The sequence below is a fragment of the Coffea arabica genome, chromosome 11e, assembly GCF_036785885.1.
Source record: "Coffea arabica cultivar ET-39 chromosome 11e, Coffea Arabica ET-39 HiFi, whole genome shotgun sequence".
NCBI classification, from domain to species: domain Eukaryota; kingdom Viridiplantae; phylum Streptophyta; class Magnoliopsida; order Gentianales; family Rubiaceae; genus Coffea; species Coffea arabica.
The window spans coordinates 42,450,487-42,471,192 of record NC_092331.1 but is presented as its reverse complement, the minus strand read 5'-3'; the positions used below and the strand labels follow the sequence as shown (position 1 = coordinate 42,471,192).

The window sequence follows — 20,706 nt, the reverse complement described above, 5'->3', positions numbered from 1 at the left end:
CCACCATTTTATACATCCTTTATCAAATCTTACCAAAATGTTCCTTGGAGCGAAAAGAGCTCAAATCAACAAGGATTTTGTCATGAAATCATCTATACATTCCCAACACAACTTAGTACTCTCATGATCATTTTCGACCATTTCAAGGCTTATTTGGTGTCAAAATTCTCTAGTATATCGAATCATTAATCTCCTAGTGTCACAGGAATTGCAAAAATATGATTTAATTGCTCATTTTGCATTGAACAAAACCCCCAAATTTTATAAAATTTACTAGGCCTTCAATTTTTGTTGTGTTGTACACGATGCAACTTTAGCAGCTCAAGTGAACGAAAGAATTAGAAATACACGCTTTCAGAAGTTAGAGGGCTCAAATTATACAAATAATAGTTGAAAGGTTAAAAGTATACAAACTTAATAATTAGAGAGGGGTAACTAAACATTTCGCCACCTAGAACTATTACTTTAAATTTAGTTGTGCAACTTTGGATTAGTACTAACCTGTTAGTTATAAACAGGAGCAATGGGTCCAAAATAGAAGAAACTATTAACTATGATTTACTCATTATAATTACTTTAGCCATACATTCCATCTGGTAAATTTTAAAAAGCATTGATGCTCGTCCAAACTTCTTTACTAATCTAGTGGTACTAACTCTCCACGGGAGAAAAGATTAAAGAAGGCCTTCATATGATTCTCTTCATCTATTTTAACAATCTAAACCTAAATAGCTAACAACGATACACCATACTCATTCAGTATAACTGCATAGACTTCTTGAATACTACCATTTCATGATCTCAAAAGTGTCCAATGTGCTTCTTTCTACGAGCACCTGTTTGATGAGACCGAATTATCAATACGCAGACAGAAAAGTAACATGATGATATCAAGCAGATCTACGAGGTGAACAGTAGACATTGAGTTTGACAAAATAACCAAGCACGCGAAAGAGAGAGAAAGAGAGTGTAACACCTAAAGCATGATCATTCCAAGAAAACAAGCAGAATAACATGTTCCCCTGTATCTTTGATTACAATCGTTCAGAAGAGGATGGGGGAAAAGAAGAACTAGAACGAATGATATGGAACAATCAGAGTGGAAATTTCATTGTAAGATGAGGAATAGAAACCCACAGACATGGAACAATAATCCACAGACATACTAAAATCACCTTACTTTCAAGGGTTCTTCTATTTTGTTCCCTTAATCAAATCTGAGCTTGGTGTTACTTTTTCCACAAAGTGTTGTGAACCAGGGGTGGGTGGTAATTTTAGAGTTTTCATGATTGGCGCATTTCTTGTTTTGGTGTGCTTATTGGGCACAGAATCAGAAAAACTATCGCTTATTCCACAACAGGCTAAGGATTGCAAATTCTAATGAAGGCAATATTCCTTTCTTCCACTCATTAACTCAGTAATCTTTATCATTTGTTTGTTACTCTCCTTCTCTTTTGATTTCTGGTACAGTAGTGTGATGATTTTGTGTCAGCGAAAACTAAAGCTACAAGAAAAGAAGCTTACCCATTTTGCTCCAAAGCACTTGAGCATCAATTGCAGTGAGGTGCTCATCGTCAAGCCGCTTCCATGTTTTGATAGACTTCAAAGTTCCCCAAACTCCCTCATCTGTTTTCTCAAGAGATGCCACCACCATTCTTGTTCTCCTTGACCATCCAGCCTTGCCATAAGCATGATATCCAAACCCTCCAGCATAACAAAGATGTATACCACTTAAATCACCACAGAAGTCATTAAGGTGATCATGCCCTGTGAAAACTGCCTTCACATCCCCAGCTTCTACCATGGTTGCAAAGAAGCCAGAGTTGATAGATGCAGAGCTGATACCTTCCTGTTTCACACCAGTGAAGTTTGATGAATCAAAGCTTGCATATTCAGGCAACGGAATGTGAAAGTATACAAGCCCTGGTGCAGGAGATTTTTGAGCCTCTGGTTCATTCATGTAAGCTCTCTGCATAAATAAATAGGTAAATTACATAAATTCCAACCAAATGTCAAGTGATAATAAGGTTAAAAAGTATGTACATTGACTACGAAGCTGTACTCGAAAAAGGAAGAACTGTAAGTTTTCTACCTGAAGCTTGGTAGAAGTTTGTTGAAACCAAAGCTGCTGAGAAGGTTTGATCCAGTCATAGCCAGGGATAGAAGGAACTTTGGAATAGTCACCACTGTCAAGGAAGTAGAGATTTAGTAGTGACTTATTCACCAATCTAGAATTTTCAATCCCGTGGACTTCCAGGTTGTAATTCCCAAAACCATCAATACCAAGAGCTTCAGGAGGATTTAACTGTGATAGAGTGTTCTTCATGCCAACGATATATTTCATGACACCTTTCCGTGAAAGTGTAGACTCTTGGTCATGGTTTCCAATCACTGCTGCCCATGGGATGTTTGATGATATTGCAGGGGAAAAAGCAGCATTCATAGATTTCACAGGATCGGTAGTATCAAAGCCAAATATATTGTCCCCTGAGCCAAGCATACCCAAATAAACATCATGTAATTTCTCATGATTAGGGGTTCAATATATGTAAATTAGTACCAGAGTAGTGAGGATAAAGGATACAGGCTTTTGAATATAGATGGCCTAAACAAATAAACATATTTCTTGCAAGTGTGATTGCTCCTTGACTTTTTAAGAACATACACAACAAGAATGAAATGAAGCTAATTTTGTGACCTACAGAAAGCTTTATTTACACTTGATTTCTAAGCAACATGATACTGAGACCTGGAAGTACTTTTCACATTTGAATCTATTGACTAAATCAAGGCAAAAGCTTCAATATTCTGACTCCAACGTGGAATGCACCAATTGGAGCCAGTAGGTCGTAAAAATTTCATAAAGTGAGTTAATGACAGAATCATCTGTCGCATCTATTTAGTAACTCTTGTAACAGCAATAATCATAAACAAGAGTATCTCTACAAAATTCGAAACACAGAGATGTGTCAAACCATCACTGTTTCCTTATAACAGGAGAAGCTCACTAAAAGAAGTGAAGTCTCTGCATGTTTGCGTGCTCATGCATTGTGCATGCGTGCAAGTATAAGAAAGTCACTGATGAGCTCTTAACATTACATTCTTTATCTACAAACAACTATACCGTTTCCTCTCTCTCTCTCTCTCTCTCCCCCCCCCCCCCACCACACCCACAACCCACAACAAAAGATCCCCACTTCTTTATCTCTACAAGAAGTTACCACTGTAGCCTATATCTTGATATGTTGTTCTTTATATGCTGAATTAGGGAAGATACTCTAATTCCTTAGGACCAATTTCTACTGTTCTGTAAGAGTTAGTTTCACTCCAGAAATCAACCTAATACTCTTTTACACTGCTACTTGTTTTCTTCAAAATTGAAGAACCAATTAATTTGATTTACGATATCAGGATACTCCTTGTTTATTTAGCTTTGATTTTGTGTGCAACAAATGCCAAAGTTGACATGAATCAACCAAACTCTGCAATTTCATTTTAAATCCTTTTCTGATGAGTAAACCTTTTTTCTAGTCGGTTCATCAATGAAGCACCTAATGTGTCATCAGAAAACGCTCCATTTGCTTGGAAAATGTAAGACTAAGCATGTGTCATTACAAAAGACATTTAGTCTATGAAGTATCCTTGGATTTTTATGTATTTTAAGGTGCAATGTGGGACAGTAAGCTAGTGATTTATTGACTTTAAATCAAATGAATGAGCCACTGAGTTAAAATCATAAGAAAATGGTTGATTTCTCCTTTCCTCTTGCTTTTTTGACTTCTTCCAGAATCTCTGTAGCATTTCCAATCATTAGATCATAATAACTCCTACATCTATGAATTACAAAACCCATCTAATTTGCACTCCCTTCTACAGAAAGGCTCACAGTAGGTCAACATGCTTCAAAGTTCTCTTCATACCCTTCAACTCAGGTTTGGTAGTCCATCTGTATCTTACTTTTCTGAGTGCATTAAAGTTTTCCACTTTTAAATGCAGAAGTAGATTCATAACTCATGTTGGCCCCAGGAGAATTTAGCCTGCATTCTTGTGGGCAGTTGTCTCAAGCATAAGGCTTTAAAGTCCCAATGCCTACCTCCAGTTCAAACACTCTTCAGATATTTTTATTCTTCCTTTTTTAAACACATCATGCTTTTTGTGTTCTGATTTACTATTGACCGTATCAGAGTAGACTACAAGCCAGTACATTACTCATCCACGTTTTTTATCATAAATCGAAAGACATGGGAGTAAGCGCATTCCATTATTTTGGGTACAACTCTGATTGCTCCATTAGTGAAGTTCTTTTTCCGTGTTAGAAAAACCATGTTTGGGACCAAAAACTAAATATAGATAAAGTTAGATTGACATTTTCATTGCCAAGTAAGATTTTGCTCTTGACTTAATAGCAGTCTTGTCTCTTTTACCTTGTAGGGGGAATGTGCTAGCACTGGTTCAGGGTTAAGAGACAAATTCCGTTTGGGAGGTTGTTTGGTCAACTTCTCCTATGTACGTAGACAATGAATGTTCATTAGCTTTCACTAAGATTCTGCTTAGTCTATCCTGTCCTCGATTTAAGGGCAGACAATCTGCTTTTGACGTATCATGTTCAGTAATTGTACTTGGGATGAACTAGAAACTAATTATTTTCTGTTCTAATTCTTCACAGAAATTGCCCTAGCATCAATCTGCATGGATCATCCCTAATTTGGACCAAAATTAAACTACCACCACAGCATTACTTAGATTTACTATCGAAATTCCTTTGGTCCAGCTTCGATTTCTTACTCTCATCCTTATTATTTTCAAGACTTTATCTTTCTCATCTTCGATTGGCAAGATAATGACGTAGGCATTCTATAATAATCACATTTTCAAAATTTGTATGGCTACTGTCTACAAGAGCTATTTTATTTCATCAACAAGTGTAGCTTTTCTTTCAAGTTTTCTAAAACTTTTACTCACCGCTGCTGGGTCTTTTGCATCTGTCAAACTCTAAAGAGCTTTTTTACACTCAAGGAATGGAATAAGCAGGAAGATCATAGGGCTTTTGCAAAGTCACACAAATAAAGTTGCTCTTAGTGGCATTTTCATTCTGTATCCTTCTATTTTTAAGTAGTCTATATGTCATTACTATCTTTTATGTACTAAATTTACCAGTACAGAAGCCTCGGTTCGTTGCACATAGTAGATCAGGAATTAATATTTTTAATAATATACATCCACAATAAGCATCATGGAATATACTACGTAGATCTACTTGTAAATACATGAAACTGCTTATCTAGTACAAGAAATATTTGCAATCAAAGATTAAAAGACAAAAGAGAAACCAAAAAAAGAATGTAGAGTGTACCAGTGAAAACAATAAGGTCAGGCTTCTCTGCAAAAATAAGTCGTCGAATAAAAGCTGTGGTATTTGTATCAGAGCAGGAGGCAACCTGCTGGGGCAGTACATCCAGACAAGGAGTAGTTTTACCATTAGCATAGTGCATGTCAGCCACTTGCAGAATCCGAAATTCCCCATTCTTATTGAACCTCAGTTGCTTACTTGCATGGACAGGAACAGTGCAGAGTATAGTAAGCAGCAAGACCAATATGAAGCTTGCCATATCCAGTAATAGACAATAACGAAGGAACACAGTAATGAGAAGATCTATTGAAATGGTAATGTTTCAGGCTGTACAGAGTCAACACTTCAAACTTCCACTAGTTTGCCAGGCTGCTGTAAATTTATCATGTGCACCAAGTCTATGCCTCCTGCAAGTTGCAGAAACTTTGTTGTCAAATTCTGGAATTCCTGAACCTGAGTGTGAATTCAGATGAACTCCTATAAATGAAAAATCAGACAGATGAAGAGTCTAAACGACCAAGACCAAAAATGTTCCAACAGGTCAAACTAGTCCGAAAAGAACAAGTTAGCCAGGATGAGATTATAACAGTGTGATAAAATAGGCATAAAAAATATCAAATAAAGTCCCTTTTACTATTAAAAAGATGAAAATACTGCTAGTAAGTTTTTGAATGTCAAAGCAAAGGCAGCAATCACACTGTTTTATCTTCTGTGCATGTCTTTGCGGTACTTCAAGAAATTAAATACCGGAAACTTGGACTTTCACCAGTTAACCTCTGGACATTGGTGCGGTTATTAACTTCACTCAAATCTGATATCTTCCTGATTTACAAGGAACATAATCAGAAAATGAAAAAGGCAAGTCTACTCGTTTTGATACAAGCGGAAATCTTGGATACAAGTTACAGAATATAAACAATTCATCAAGCCAGATATCAATACTGCCATAGCATGTACATCAATATCTGGAAATGCAAAGAGGAATTAGCAGATGGACTAAATTTATTCAAATCTGATATCTTCCTGATTTCCAAGTATCATAATGAGAAAATGCAAAAGGGAAGTCAACCCAATTTGATGCAAGTGGAAATCTTGAATACAAGTTACAAAATATGAACAATTTATCAACCAGATATTGATATTGCTGTAGAATGTACATCAAAATCTGGAAACGCAATGAGGAATTAATCACTATAAGAATCTCAAATCTAACCTGGAAAAATACGAAAGGATATAAACAAAAAATTTCAAACTCAGCACAAGCAGAGATATTTTAGAAATGTTTGAGTTAGTTGCTAAATTGGTTACAATGAACTCTATCTGAAACTCAAATAATCTACCTAATTTGTAATTTTAATCGCCAGCAGCTGCCAAATAACATGACTCAGTTTCACCAAAAGTTTAAATTGTTAAAAGATACCTAAACATGATCAAACAATTGCTGGAGTACTTTCGTTCCCAAAGCTCTAGTTTAAATGTATAACCCTGCAGGTTTAAACACTGAATCCAGACAAGCATGTTTACCAAATAAAAAGCACATTGAAAAGCAAAAAACTGTGACATCTGCAAGCTCTAGTTCATAACCCTTTTACTCATCAAATGACACAGCAAAAGGCCAACTGCACTTAAAAGAATTATCAATCCAATATAACAGCTATCACAATCAAACACAGAAGTCACCTTTTCCAACACTAATCAAGATTACTCATCTTCAGTTCAAAAATATGCAAGATTTCATATTAAACATGTGGCTCCACTAAAAATTACAACATTTATTCTTACAGATCAACACCTCAAAACAACATGATAACACTGAAAATACAGTAAAACAAGTCCGGAATACAGGATAATAAACAAATTTCTGCAAGAACATACGAGACTTAAAACTAACATCCAAACCAGCGGCTCTCCTGCGACTATAATTACACAACAAGAAATCAATAGAAAACCATACAAGACACGACAAAAGGATAGCTATATGAGAATTTATGTCCTTATTTTTTAGCTAAAATGAGCTTACCAGAGAGATGTCTCTCTCCTAGAAGGCTTGAGAATTAAATGGTCGCAGAAATTGAGATCGAGAATGTGGGATTTTCAGATATTCTGAATCTTTATACACTGCGTTGCTTTGTTTTTTATTTTTATTTTTTTTTGTAAGAACGTTGACTGCGTTTACTTATAGAGCGATAAGGTCCTTGATGTGAAAGAGACATTTAATGACAGCAAGCAGTTGGATATCCGTCTCCTAGAATGCTTGATAAGAAACAGATTTTTTACGAGTATGAAAAAAAGGTTATAGAAACAAAGACAGGAATCACGGGCTTGGATACCAACACGGTTGAGAATTTAATGATAGAATTATTGTTTACAGTTGGAATAGTAACAAAATAATGAAATATTCGCATATCCAGTGCTGACAATAATTTGGGATGAACCAATGAAGGACTATAATTATGACTAGAAACAGTTTTGACATTGATTTTGGGCTTATTTTGGAAACCTACCCTTGAGGCTTTTAACAATTGTGAAGGAGCCCCCGAATTTGGATATCATTCATATTAGCTCCATTGGATTTGCAAAATCTATTGCTATAACTTGTGATATTTTTTAGATTGATTTTGCGATTAGTTTGGAGGCCTACCTTTGAGGTTTCTAACAACTGTCGATGACTCCTCATATTTGAAAATTATGCTTATTAGCTCGTTAGATTTGCAAAATTATCAACATAGTGTCTATATGATGTACTCATGCGATAGTTTATAACTCATGTAGGGATGGCGGTCACCCGGCCCGCGGGGGGCTAATGGGGAGAGGGTTGGGACGGGGGTGGGGGTGAGGGGAATTCCCTCCCCCCCGCGCTTAGAAACGGGGCAGGGGGCGGGGGAGTGTAACCCCACCCCATCCCCCGCCCCGCCACCCATTTTAAAAAAATAAATATATAAAATATATATGTATATAATTATATATATAATATATAATTTAATTAGTTACAAACTTATGATAATGATATTATTAGTTATATGTATTATATGATATAATTGATATTATTAATTATACTAATAATTATATATATGTACTAATACAAATTATTAATTGGTTATATTAAATTTACTAATACATTTATACTAAATCCCTAATTACACTTAATACAATAATATTTTTTTCTTAAAAAAAGCACAAGCACAATAATGAATTAGTGATTGTATTTGTGCCAAAAGTGAAAACTTGACTATTTTAGTTATATTTATTTCATCATGTTGGATTGTATTCAAATAATTTTTGTTTGATTGTTTTTATAAGTTTCAATTGTAAAATTATAATGAATAATAATTTGATGATGTGTTGATATTTTAGTACTTGATTATTTGCTAAAATTTAACCATAATAAAATTATATAACAAATTTTTATTAGCCCCGCGGGGGCACCCGTGAGGGAAGCGGGGCGGGGGGAGTGAGGGACGGGGGATGGGGCAGGGGCGGGGGATGGGGGAGGGGTCCCCTGCCCCAACCCCGCCCCATTGCCATCCCTAAACTCATGGTTTGATTAAAAAAATTTGGGCAAAGAAGTATTTGATTTCTTTTTAATATGTTTGTGGATTATTTGTGATTGCCTTGTAAAGACATTTTTTTTTGGGAGGGATTATATATGTTGTTTTGCACACATCTAATGCATGCGATTGTATTTTTATGCTATATTGGTTGTCATCCTAACCATCCCTATATTTCAAGTATTTGATTTTTATATCCAACTTAAACATGAATGTATGTAATAATATTTTTAGTATTTAATTAACCTTTTGGATTTTTACCAAGAGCTCAAGCAAAACTTATAATTTTAAAATGTCCAACTTATTGGATTATTGAATTGATTTTTTGGACTCTTACCAAAGGCTAGTTCAAGTGAAACTTATAGACAAATTTTACCTAAGAGGTGAATACATATTTTTTTTGAACTTGTTGAGGACCAATTCAATGATACTATGAAAATTCAGAAAATGAATTTGTATTAGGGGTGCAAACGAATCGAACCGCTCGCGAGCCGCTAAACTCGACTCGAGCTCGATCAATATCGGCCAGAGTCGAGCTCGAACTCGAGCTCAAAACATTAAGCTCGTTAGCTCGCGCGCCGGCTCGCGAGCTTGAATATATATATATTTAAATTTTTTATTTTTATTTTTAATAGTAAAATTACATAAATATCCTTAATATTTTATTATTTATTAAGAAAAAATATTATTTTATTTATTTTTTAAAAAATAAAATAATTATTTTTTATTTTTTTCGAGCTCGAGCTCGGCTCGAATCGAGTCGAGCTCGAGCTCAAGTTTGAAAATTACCATCTCGTCGAGCTCGAGCTCGAGTTCGAGTTCGATGAAATTAAGTCAAGGCTCGACTCGATAAGGTCAAAGCTCGACTCGGCTCGACTCGTTTGCAGCCCTAATTTGTATTGTAAATTAAAGATGAAAGAGCTTTCTACAACATCCAACTTAATCAGTAAGAACATTAGTCAAGTGACAGTAAACTCCTTAGTTTGATCCTTAAACCCTTCCCCCCTTTATTAAATCAAACACGACCATAAACTTTATTACTAGAAACAATTTGATGTACATCAACTTGCTACTGTTCAATCGTGAGCCACAACTATTGGATTCCTATCTACCTTACTTAAAGTCACCCAAGAATAGAAGGACGACATACATATAATGTATGATAATATTCCTAACAGCAGGTGGTGATTCTAAGGGATCCACAATATAGCGTAATAATAAAGTACTATTGGTTTTGACCATAATGTTCCTGCAGCAAAGTATTCACACTCCTATGATAGACTCTAGACATGCCACTGCTTCAGCTTGAATGGCAGATTCTGTTGATGTCAACTTAGCTTGGGTATGCATCACCATTCCTTGGGAATTATGAACAACATAGCAAATGCGACCCTTGTGTTTTGGCTATCAAACTAATTATCTATAATTCCAATTATAGGAGAATTGTCTAACAAAGAGAAACCCGAACGAAAATGAAGCTCCATATTCCCCTTGGTAATCACCCTATTATGAGATTCAGCATGCAAATTCAAACCTCAATCTACTCGATCCATAAATGTTAAAGACTTCCACATCTAATAGGTAGAATGAAGTGCTTGAGCTGGATTGATACACACTCATTCCTAGAGTAGTTTATTTCTTGCCAGCCAGATTTGCCAAATAATGAAGATCGATAACAGAATGAGATCCTTAGATGGCATTGTTTGCACCCACTAACTGAACCATTGCTTAAAGTTCAGCGGTTGTCCTATGCTAAAGTCAAAACTCAATGTTGAAGCTCTCCAAACTCTTCACGTAAACTCATATTAGAATAAAATATGAGAGATTGTTTCATGCTTCACATCGTATCTAAGACACGATGATATAAGGATACATCCCCTTTTGAAAAGCGCTACATTATTTGGACAAGCATTATTCAACAGCCTCCATATAAAGAATTGAACTGTTATAGGAGTCCTAATTAACCGAATTGCTTTCCATAATTGTTCATCACTTCCATAGGTAGTTCTCATGCTAGAAAAATACTGCTTGCATGCTTCTCGCATGGTACAAGTTAGATGATTACTTGACTTTATAGAATAGAAGCCATTATTTGTGAGCTCCTAACTCAAATAATCCTTCCCCCAGGAAACTGAGTTGTAGATGCTGAGTACTCTGTTAACTACTTTTTTGAGAAACAGTTGGTTTACCAAGGCTTTTCTTTGTTGTCCACTTTGATCAAGTAAATCAAAAACCCTGAGATTGAGGAAATTTGAGAGCAATTAGTTTCTAGGTAAAGGGGTCAGTATACCAAGAACCCAGTTATCCTATATCTTAATGGAGCTTTCATTGAAAACTCTCCATTTAAGACCCAATTTCAATAAATCCCTTCCCCATAGGCTACTTTTCCATTTCCAAAATGCTGTTGGTTTTGGTTTAAGAGAGATAAAATATATTGAATGGCAATACTTGGCCAAGATGAATTTACTGAAAAGTGATTTTGGACATGATAAGATATGTCAAGTGTACTTTGCTAATAACACTCTATTCAACTTCTCTATTGATCTCAGGCCTAAGCCATCGTGAAATCTAGAACAACAAATAAAGTTCCATGCCTTCTAAGGAATTCCTCTCCCATCAACATTGCCTACCCAGATGAACCTCACTATAAATTTGTCAAATGTTGTGGTGATAGTTTTGGGGATACGAAACATGGAAAGGGTGTAAAGAGCAATGGAAGACATGACATGTATAGCTAATATTACTCTTTCCATCATCGATAATGACGAAGTTTTTCAGGTTTCAAGCCTAGCAATAACTCGATGCCTTAGCTCCCTAAATAGATGAGATTTTGGTTGAGAAAAATCAAAGGGTAAGGCTGAAATATTAAGGAGTGGAAGCAACTGATAAAATGTGGCAGATGTTTTGGCTAAACTCCTCGCTGGCATTGGAACTGAGAACCAAGCTAGATTTTGGTAGTTTATGAGCTATCAGAGAGTTGAGCATACTCATCCACCAATGAATTAAAAGCTAATGTTGCTTGATTTGAGTAACGAAAGAAGATCGTGCTGTCATCCTCAAACATGAGGTGTGAGATAGGAGGTACACTTCTTCCCACCACTAATAGAGGGAATAGGTGTTGTTGGGCTAACTAAGTAATGGCAAATGAGAGAGTTTCTTGACATAAAATAAATAGATACAAAGAAAGAGGGCAGCCCTACTGAAAGCCTCTTGTGGGCTAAAAAATGTTGGAGAGTCATCCATTAAATGACACCAAGAATTTAACAGATTGAACACACCCTTTAATCAAATTTATCCAATGTTCAAGAAATTGCATCTTCCGAAGAACCATGTCCAAAAATCGTCAAGAGATTCTATCATATGCTTTGCTTATGTCCAACTTTAGCACTGTGTAAACTTTGGAGCCTTTGTTGTTCTTTCTTATGTACTCAAGTACTTCATGTCCAATAAGGATATTATCAAAGATAAGGCATTTCAAAACAAAAGCATTCACATAAAGGGAGATTAGCCTTGGCAACACTCCTCTTAGGTGGTTAACCATCATCTTCGTAAAAAGTATTGCAAAAACTAATAGCCAAAAATCTGTTAATTTGGAAGGTTTCTAAACCTTTGGAATTATTACTATTATGGTGTGGTTTCAATATTCAGCGTAATTTCTATGGTTTAAGAGGTCAAGTGCAACTTCACTTACCAATGCTCCAAAGATACTTCAAAACTTCTAATAAAAATCTGTTGAAATGGCATCGGGACCTAATGCTTTCTATTTTGCCATTTGAAATTCTGCTTCATGAATTTCTAATACTGCGAACAATCTCCCTATTTCTCTTTTATCCTTTTAGAGATTAAAATAGTCAAATTACTCAAGAAATTTTGAGTATTTTCCTGTGATAGGGGTTGATTTTCTTTAAAATCTCCATACTATGTGTGACATTCTACCATGTATAAACTCCTGAAATAATAAAAAGCCATTTGTTGAAGTTGGACATCATCAGAAATCCATTCCCTGTCATCATTAAATAGTTCAATAATGTAATTTTTCACTCCTTTTTTAAAGCCAATTGAAGAAAAATTTTGTACGTTATCTCCCATCATACCTCAACTGACCTTAGACCACTACCTTTAATAATTCTCTTGGCATTGAAGCAAGAAATCTAAGTGATTATTAAGCCAATTATCAATCTATATGTCTGGCATTTCATTGATTTGCTATTGGGCCATTTGTAAATTACTTTGAGTTTAAGGTTAAATTGCAAAAATAGTAGATAAAGTTGGTGTTTATGCTTGTTTAGACAGGTTCTTGATCAAGGATGAAACGCACGTTCAAGTTGGAGAAGCATTAGATAAGAATACGCGTGAAAATCTAGAGGAAAAAGCATGAAAAGGTACATTAGAGGTCCAACCAGTTTTTAGAGCAAAATAAGCCCCAATCGATTGGAAGAGTCAATTGGAACCATTTTGCCAATTTGCTCTCCATGATCAAGGTTTTCAAGTCCCTTCCAAGTTTGGAGCTCTTTTGCTATTAATGAGACTTTATGTGGACGACTTGATTTGACTTTTAGGCATCATTGGCTCAATTATAGAGTATTTTGGCTGGAAAAAATAATTCATTTTATCTTGTTCTTGATTTATACTTGAAGATTGCTAAGGAGAAGGAAGGAACTCTTTCCCTAACTTGGCTTATACCCTATTCTCTTTTATTCATTATGCATAATTCTATGTTATCTTCTATAATGCTTGCGTTTTTAAGTTTAATTATGGATAAATAAACTACTTGTTCCTATGGTTAGATGGAATTGATTGTTTCTTAGTTCATAATCTATCTTGGTAAATTGATGAATCTTATGCATGCTATTTTATATCTTTGGTTTTCATCTTTGTAATTGGAAAGATCCTTAACTATGGAGCGTCTAAGGTGTCAATTGATAGAAGAAAGTTATTAATTAATACAGTTCATAAAGACTTAAACTTTAAGTTGTAACTGTCATAAAACCTTTAAGTTGTAATTCATGAGAGTAGAGAAGTTCTTGAAGGGTGATTTATATAGTCTCAAGATCTTAGTAAGTCTTTAATTTAGGTTAAGTCACAAAAGTAGTTTTAATCTTGTTATTGATATAGTTAATACACTAGTAAAAATGGGAATTACAATCTTAGGAGATTCACCATAGTTTTGCACAAGATTTATTTAACTGACCGAGATAAGATTTGTACCTAAGATAATTAAGGAAATTGAAATTGGAGAAATCAATTTTTATTGGTAATTTTCATAAGATTTGTTATTTGCTTAACATTTTTCTTTGTAGTAGTATTTTTAGTTTTTTGTAACTTTTTTTACAATTCGGTGTCAAAAAAATAAGGTGATTTGAAACCTTTTGGTAGATAATTTTCCTTTTCTGTAGAATTCAACACTTGAATACTAACTTATATTTCATCTATGCACTTGCAAATAAAGAAGTAAGGTTAAATAAACTTTACATCAAGCTTTTGGAACCATTATAGAGAAAAAATTGATTAATATCAAGATGAAGAATTACTTTATTAGTTTAGACAAATTTTTCTTTATTCTGATTAATTTCTTGTGTTGCTGTTGTTTATGTGATCTTGTGTTTAGGGATGGCAACGGGGCGGGGGACCCCTCCCCCGCCCCCCCACCCCGTTGCCTATTAATTCCCCCCGACCCCCGCCTCCCACTCCTCCCGCCCCACCCCCGCCCCGCCCCGCTTCCCCCGCGGGGGTTAATAAAATTTTTCTCGCAGGGTTAATAAAATTTTATTATAGTTAAATTTTAATAAGTAATCAAGTACTAAAATATTAACACATCATCAAGTTATTATTCATTGTAATTTTACAATTGAAACTCATAAAAACAATCAAACAAAAGTTATTTGAATACAATCCAATATGATGAAATAAATACAACTAAAATAGTTAAGTTTTCACTTTTGGTACAAATACAATCACTAATTCATTATTGTATTTGTGCTTTTTTTTGAGAAAAAGTGTTATTCTATTAAGTGTAATTAGAAATTTAGTATAAATGTATTAGTCAATTTAGTATAACTAATTAATAAATTCTATTAGTAGACATGTCTAATTATTCATATAATTGATAATACCAATTATATTACATACACTAATATACATTATATAATACATCTAACTAATAATATCATTATCATAAGTTTATAACTAATTAAATTACATATTATATATAATTATATATATATATATTTATATATATATTTTTTGGCGACGGGGGGAAAAAATTCCCCCCGCCCCAACCCCAGCCCTGAGAGCCCCCCGCGGGGCGGTTGCCCACGGGCACCCGCCCCATTGCCATCCCTACTTGTGTTGTATGATCCAGAAATCAAGAAGACCATAAAGGTAAGAAGCACAATCCAATTTGAAAGTCCAAAAAAGGAAGAGGAGTTTTCTACAGCTAATATAATGGCAAAAGAAACTAATGAACCCAAATCTAGGGTTTTACGCGATTTATTTCCCAAACGGTTCAGGGCCAGACAAGTATATCATATCCAACTATGAATGCTAATAATTTTAGTTGAAACTATCCTAAAAAAAAGCTAATTCCATGAAACTTAAGAACCAATGAAATTTGCCTGGTAAAATGAAAGTAAACATTAGAGAACATGTAGAAGTTATTACCCTCCCTAGTACTAAATAGATAGATGATCCTTCTGTAACAGTGAGTGACAAAGAAGAAAAAGAAAAAAGTGAGGGAGTGGTGGATAAATTTCAAGGGAAAAAATGTGGTTGATTCTTCTAATTTGAATATTATGTGTACACCATATTCATTTTCTCCAAAAATTGAAATAAATACATTGGATAAGAAGTTTGAGAATTTTGTGAAAATTTTCAAGTAGTTGCGTATTAACATACCTTTTGTTGATGCTACTAAATTTTTAAAAGAATTTATGTTTAGAAAAAGAGGGATTGAAGATCATGAAACAATTGCATTAGCTCAAAAATGTGGTAAATTTCTATACTTTTCTATCTTCACTATTTCTTACTCTGGCGGTGAAATTTAGTTTTTATTGTTTCTTACTCCAGTTACTAAAATGAAACCTTCTTAGATAATTTGCTATTAAAATGAAAGTTTCTTAGATAATTTTACTCCAAACTACAAGGAAAGTACTTTATATCTTAGATTAGCTTATAATTATTAGCCATGCATATACACGCACTACAACAAAAATGGCCTTTCCTGACATACATATGAGGACACTTGATAGTTTGTGTCATTATAGCACTTCTATCATTACACTTGTTATCAAATCAATAATTTATACTCTTTTTTATTTTATTTTATCTGAAATAAGAATAATAATGTATCTTTAGACTACCTATCATGACACTTGAAAAAATGTGAGATGCACCAAAAAAAAATTAAAACACAAAATGGCGTCGTTTGATTTTGGCGGAAGATTGCTTTGCCAAAACACTTAGTGAAATTTCAAAACCTCATTTTGCCTGCTGAAATTTTGCTTCTCTTATCTCTCTCACAAACTCTCTCTCTCTTTCTCTCTCGGCAAACTATCTGTCAAAACTCTTGGCCAAAATTTTGCTTTCCCCGAAGAGTTTTTTCTATTGAATCTCTCTGCAATCAAACTACCCATGTTTTCCCATTGAAGATATGTAATTACATGATAAATTTTTGCCCTAAATTGATTTTTCTTGGTTGTCTGCCTGAATCTGAAATACCAATTTTTGCCCTCCTTCTCTCTCGGCCAATTTCCTCTCCTCTGCTGTCCAGTCGCCCCATCGAAGAGGACAAGTTCAGATTCTCTAGAAATTATTTCTTAGCAAAAGAATTAGGCAATTCCGGTAAGGAATCTGGCCACAAGCTCGCAGATATCGATGTCGTCGATGAACAGGTTATACTCTGCAATTTTTCTATATGTAAATTTTAGTTGGTGGTTTCCTACAAAAAAAAAAAGTTAACCTTTTGGGCCTTTTCCTTACTAAATAATGCAGGATCTAAGGGAAGCCCTGGCCAATATTGAGCAAAAACATGAGAAAGAAATTGATGAATTAATCAAAAGTTACAAGAGCTTGTATCAAGAGTGGGTTTGTGAGTTAAGCTACGGCGGGATATAAATATATATGTAGTGTTTTTTAATTATTTTTGGGAACGTATTGATTTAGACTGTCAATGTAGAAATGTTTGGTACTAATTTTATATTATGCTGGATAATTAATAGGTGTGGATTTGGGCTTGAAGATTTTGCTTAGACTGCAAAAACTGAGTATTCTGTTGTTGTACTCAATAGTTATCTTCAGTCCATAAATCTCAAGCAGGTACGTCAACTTCACCACCCCTATATGCTTTGTATTCTATTTCAGTGCAGGATTTTTGTTGAAGTTTCAGCTAATTTTCAGAGTTTTAAGTTGATCATTGCTGATAAAGCTGTAGAATGATTAGGCTTTACAAGTCATAGCTTGCTTTATTTGCTACCCGTATGTAGACTTGTATAATTTACTTTAATGCTTGTAATCACTGGGAACTGATTCAGTTTGTTGAGTGCTATAAGAAGTACTGGTAGGCTTTGGCAATATAGGGGTCTATCAATAATAAGTCTTACATGATATTTGAGAGGCTTGAGTCATGGGGATTGTTGCTTCTGATGCATCTGTGATGTTGAATTGATAATACAATTAGCACTAGTTTATCATGCTATTTGGATAGCAGTTAAAAGTTATCTTTTCATGTGAGAGAGTATATAGACAAAATGCCAAAACTTTAATTGGGCTATCCTGATGAGCAAGAAGAAGAGAAGGCCGAGAATTGATGGGGTTTCAAAACCTTCAAGTGCTGCAAATTATGTCTTCAATCTGAATCAATAATCCTTTTCGACTTTCAATGCATTTCTCCATTATATTCATCAGAAAACAGAGCAAAACAGAGTATTAATGAACATCATCTTGACCATCATCATATTGTTTAAAGAAAATGATCAGCTCTCAATCTAGTAAGCAAACAATCAAACAGATTAAAAGCTTCAGCTATGAATGAATGAATGTCTCATCATCTACTCCTGAACTCAAGAAAATCAAAGTCTAGAACTCATACAGAGTTTCAATCTGGCAACAAGAAAATGATCCACTGGGAAATAACAGAACCACCTAAGTATTATCGAGTTATTATGGCCTAATTGAACTGCTCAGTCAATGGAATGCGCGATGTTATAGCAATATTAGAAGCATCAAACTGGCTAATTCTAGAAATCATTTATCATCATCAATGGAAATTACGTGACCTCATGCTGCGCTCAAATTTTTGCAGATTAACGGGCTTCTGGAAAAAGGGATGCTCCAGAATCTGCTTCGCTGTAGTCAGCTTTTGTTCTTCGAGGCACAGCAACACCACTTGCAAGAAATCCCTTGAGAATTCTCTCTCATCAGCATTATTGTTCAATTTGTTCTTATTCTTGCGAAAGAACTTCATAGCCTTCTTGAATTTTTGTGCCAGCGCTGCCATAGCTTTCTGCTTCTGCTGCTGACCTTCCTGTTGCTTTATTAATTTTTTCTCCGGGCTCTCAACAGCACTAATGTTCAGCAGCTTCTCCAGTGCAGGCAATTTGATCGTTGAGTTCTTGAGTTCTTCATCAGCAATTTCCAGTTTTTCCTTCCCTTTCTGCTTGGCTTTTTCTTTTAATTCTTGATCATCAGAAACTTCCAATTTTTCCTTCCCTTTCTACTTGGCCTTTTCTTTCATTTCCTGATCATCAGCAAGTTCCACTTTTTCCTTTCCTTTCTGCATGGCCTTTTCTTTCATTTCCTGATCATCAGCAAATTCCAATTTTTCCTTTTCTTTCTGCATGGCCTTTTCTTTCATTTCCTGATCATCAAGAATCACCAACTTTCCCTCTCCTTTCTGCATTGCCTTCTCTTTCACTTCCTGATCGTCATCAATTACCAATTTTTCCTTCCCTTTATTCTCGGCCTTCTCTTCTCCTTGCTCATCAGGATAGCCCAATTTCAACCAGATCATTTTTGGAATTGTAATGCTTCAACACTTTGTTTTCTTTGATTAATTATCCACCAGTTCTTTCCTATGATTTCCACGTTTGTGACCCCAATGGCCGCTGGTACCTGGCTGATAGTGGCTCTGTTCATAGGGACCTTTTACTTCTCACAGGCAAGGCTCTCAGCCATGCTACAGCTGGTCTGAGGCCTGCGGCTTCACATCGCTCTGCATTGGATAGGCATTTCGAGCAATGAGAGCTAGTGGAGCCAGAGTACTAGACATTGCTGTTATTGTAGTTGCTACTGATGATGGAATTCGACCTCAAATAGAAGAGGCCATTGCTCATGCCAAAGCAGCTGGAGTGCGAATTGTTATTGCTATAAACAAAGTGCGCTTGCATTTATTCTGAGATTTTCCACTGTGTGTTGGCTTGTATATCATTTAGTCTCATTTGCATTCTGCTTTTGATGTATGAAACATGATGACAAATCTCCTCTTGCTTATGGGAGTTGGCATTTTCAGTTCTCATAATCACAATACTGCTAAAGTTTGATGTTTCTAGATTTTTGCATCATAGCATATTATCTTATATGCATTCTGTTCTTTGGGATAATTTTAAAAGTCCTTTGGGTTTCTGATTGACGGAATGTATAGCAGGGAGCATTACCTACAGGTTGCTTCTATCTCAAAAAAAAAAAAAACTCCTGACAATTAAAAGTGTCAGCATAGAATTCGATATTCTAATGTTGTATAATACCTATCCTGACACTTTCAATTATCAAGAAAAGGGATTGTTGTTGGCAGATGGGATGTTATAATAGCATAGTTTTCCTGACATGTTGAATAGTATGAGTCTATCCCCACATTGGAAGGGACAACACTCGCCCTAGGTGTGAGGATAGATAAAGTGTCAGGTTAGATTATCTATACTGACACTTTTAAATGCCGTTAAAGGCCATTTTTGTTGTAGTGACGGCGAGTGACAATTCATATCCCATTTCTCCATGTGGACAAATTTTCAGTAGTTTTATAGAACCAGAAGATGTCATGACGGGAAAAGTTGCTTATTTAATCATCCCAAACTTGCTTTGAGCAAGGATACAACAAGAGGACAAAACTGATTGTATGGAATATGTACATTCTGGTAACTGTACCTATGGAGGGACATGCAAATATCACCCATTGGTTGGTTGTGAACGAAGAGTCACCTTGAATAACTTCAATTTTCCTTTGTATCTAGATGCAACAGATTCTAATCACTATTTGCAAGATAGATGTTCATGTGGGTTTTTATGTAAGTACAATCATCTACAACCTCCTCTCTTGCCACATAGGAAATCAGATATGTTAATCCCCTCACTTATCAGAATACTTGCATATCCTTCTACGGGATCTATGTATCCTCATTTGTCTTTTATACCACATCATATGGTACTATTATATTATATAATCGAATATGTGTATTCTTTCATGCATGTTATGCCACCTGCTATAAACAGTGTTTTAAAAGGTGAAGGCGTTAGACGAGACATTTTATTTCTGTCTAGACGGGGTGAAAGCCTCGAGGCGTGGGGCAAAAGCCCCATAAATTTTAAAATTTTAATATTTTAAAATATAAAATATAAAAATTATTAAAAATTTTTACAATAAAATATTATTAAAATACATATAACTACAATTAAATTTTCAAAAATAGATTGTCGTGATGTATGGAAGTAATAATAATATTAAAAATATAGTAAAAGTTTACTAAATACGTGAGGGATTTTAAATGTTTATAGATGACAAGAGACAACAACACTGTTTCGAAAACTAATATTGCAAAT

The 20,706-nt window shown here is 35.0% G+C and overlaps 1 protein-coding gene and 1 long non-coding RNA gene across 10 annotated transcripts; one reads left to right on the top strand and one right to left on the bottom strand.

The window, feature by feature from the left end:
* Window positions 1-535: 535 nt before the first annotated feature.
* On the bottom strand, window positions 536-7,601 carry LOC113719135 (probable inactive purple acid phosphatase 29). Of its 8 annotated transcripts, none has more exons than XM_072072450.1 (6): window positions 7,371-7,601; window positions 6,047-6,172; window positions 5,354-5,757; window positions 2,093-2,487; window positions 1,525-1,969; window positions 536-836 (listed from the first exon to the last, which is right to left on the bottom strand). In XM_072072450.1, the coding sequence occupies exons 3-6, from the start codon at window positions 5,607-5,609 to the stop codon at window positions 802-804; spliced, it is 1,131 nt and encodes a 376-aa protein (XP_071928551.1). In that variant the 5' UTR covers window positions 5,610-5,757; window positions 6,047-6,172; window positions 7,371-7,601; the 3' UTR covers window positions 536-801. The 8 variants fall into 8 exon arrangements, with proteins under 8 accessions (XP_071928551.1, XP_027100011.1, XP_071928554.1 ...); XM_027244210.2 differs by having other exon boundaries at window positions 6,098-6,172; XM_072072453.1 differs by having other exon boundaries at window positions 6,047-6,168.
* An 8,786-nt stretch (window positions 7,602-16,387) lies between these two features.
* LOC140021072 (uncharacterized) lies at window positions 16,388-19,411 on the top strand. Of its 2 annotated transcripts, XR_011825051.1 has the most exons (4): window positions 16,388-16,787; window positions 16,888-17,018; window positions 17,115-17,211; window positions 18,197-19,411. It is a non-coding gene; the product is annotated as an uncharacterized lncRNA (long non-coding RNA). The 2 variants fall into 2 exon arrangements; XR_011825050.1 differs by having other exon boundaries at window positions 16,888-17,211.
* The last annotated feature ends 1,295 nt before the right edge of the window (window positions 19,412-20,706 follow it).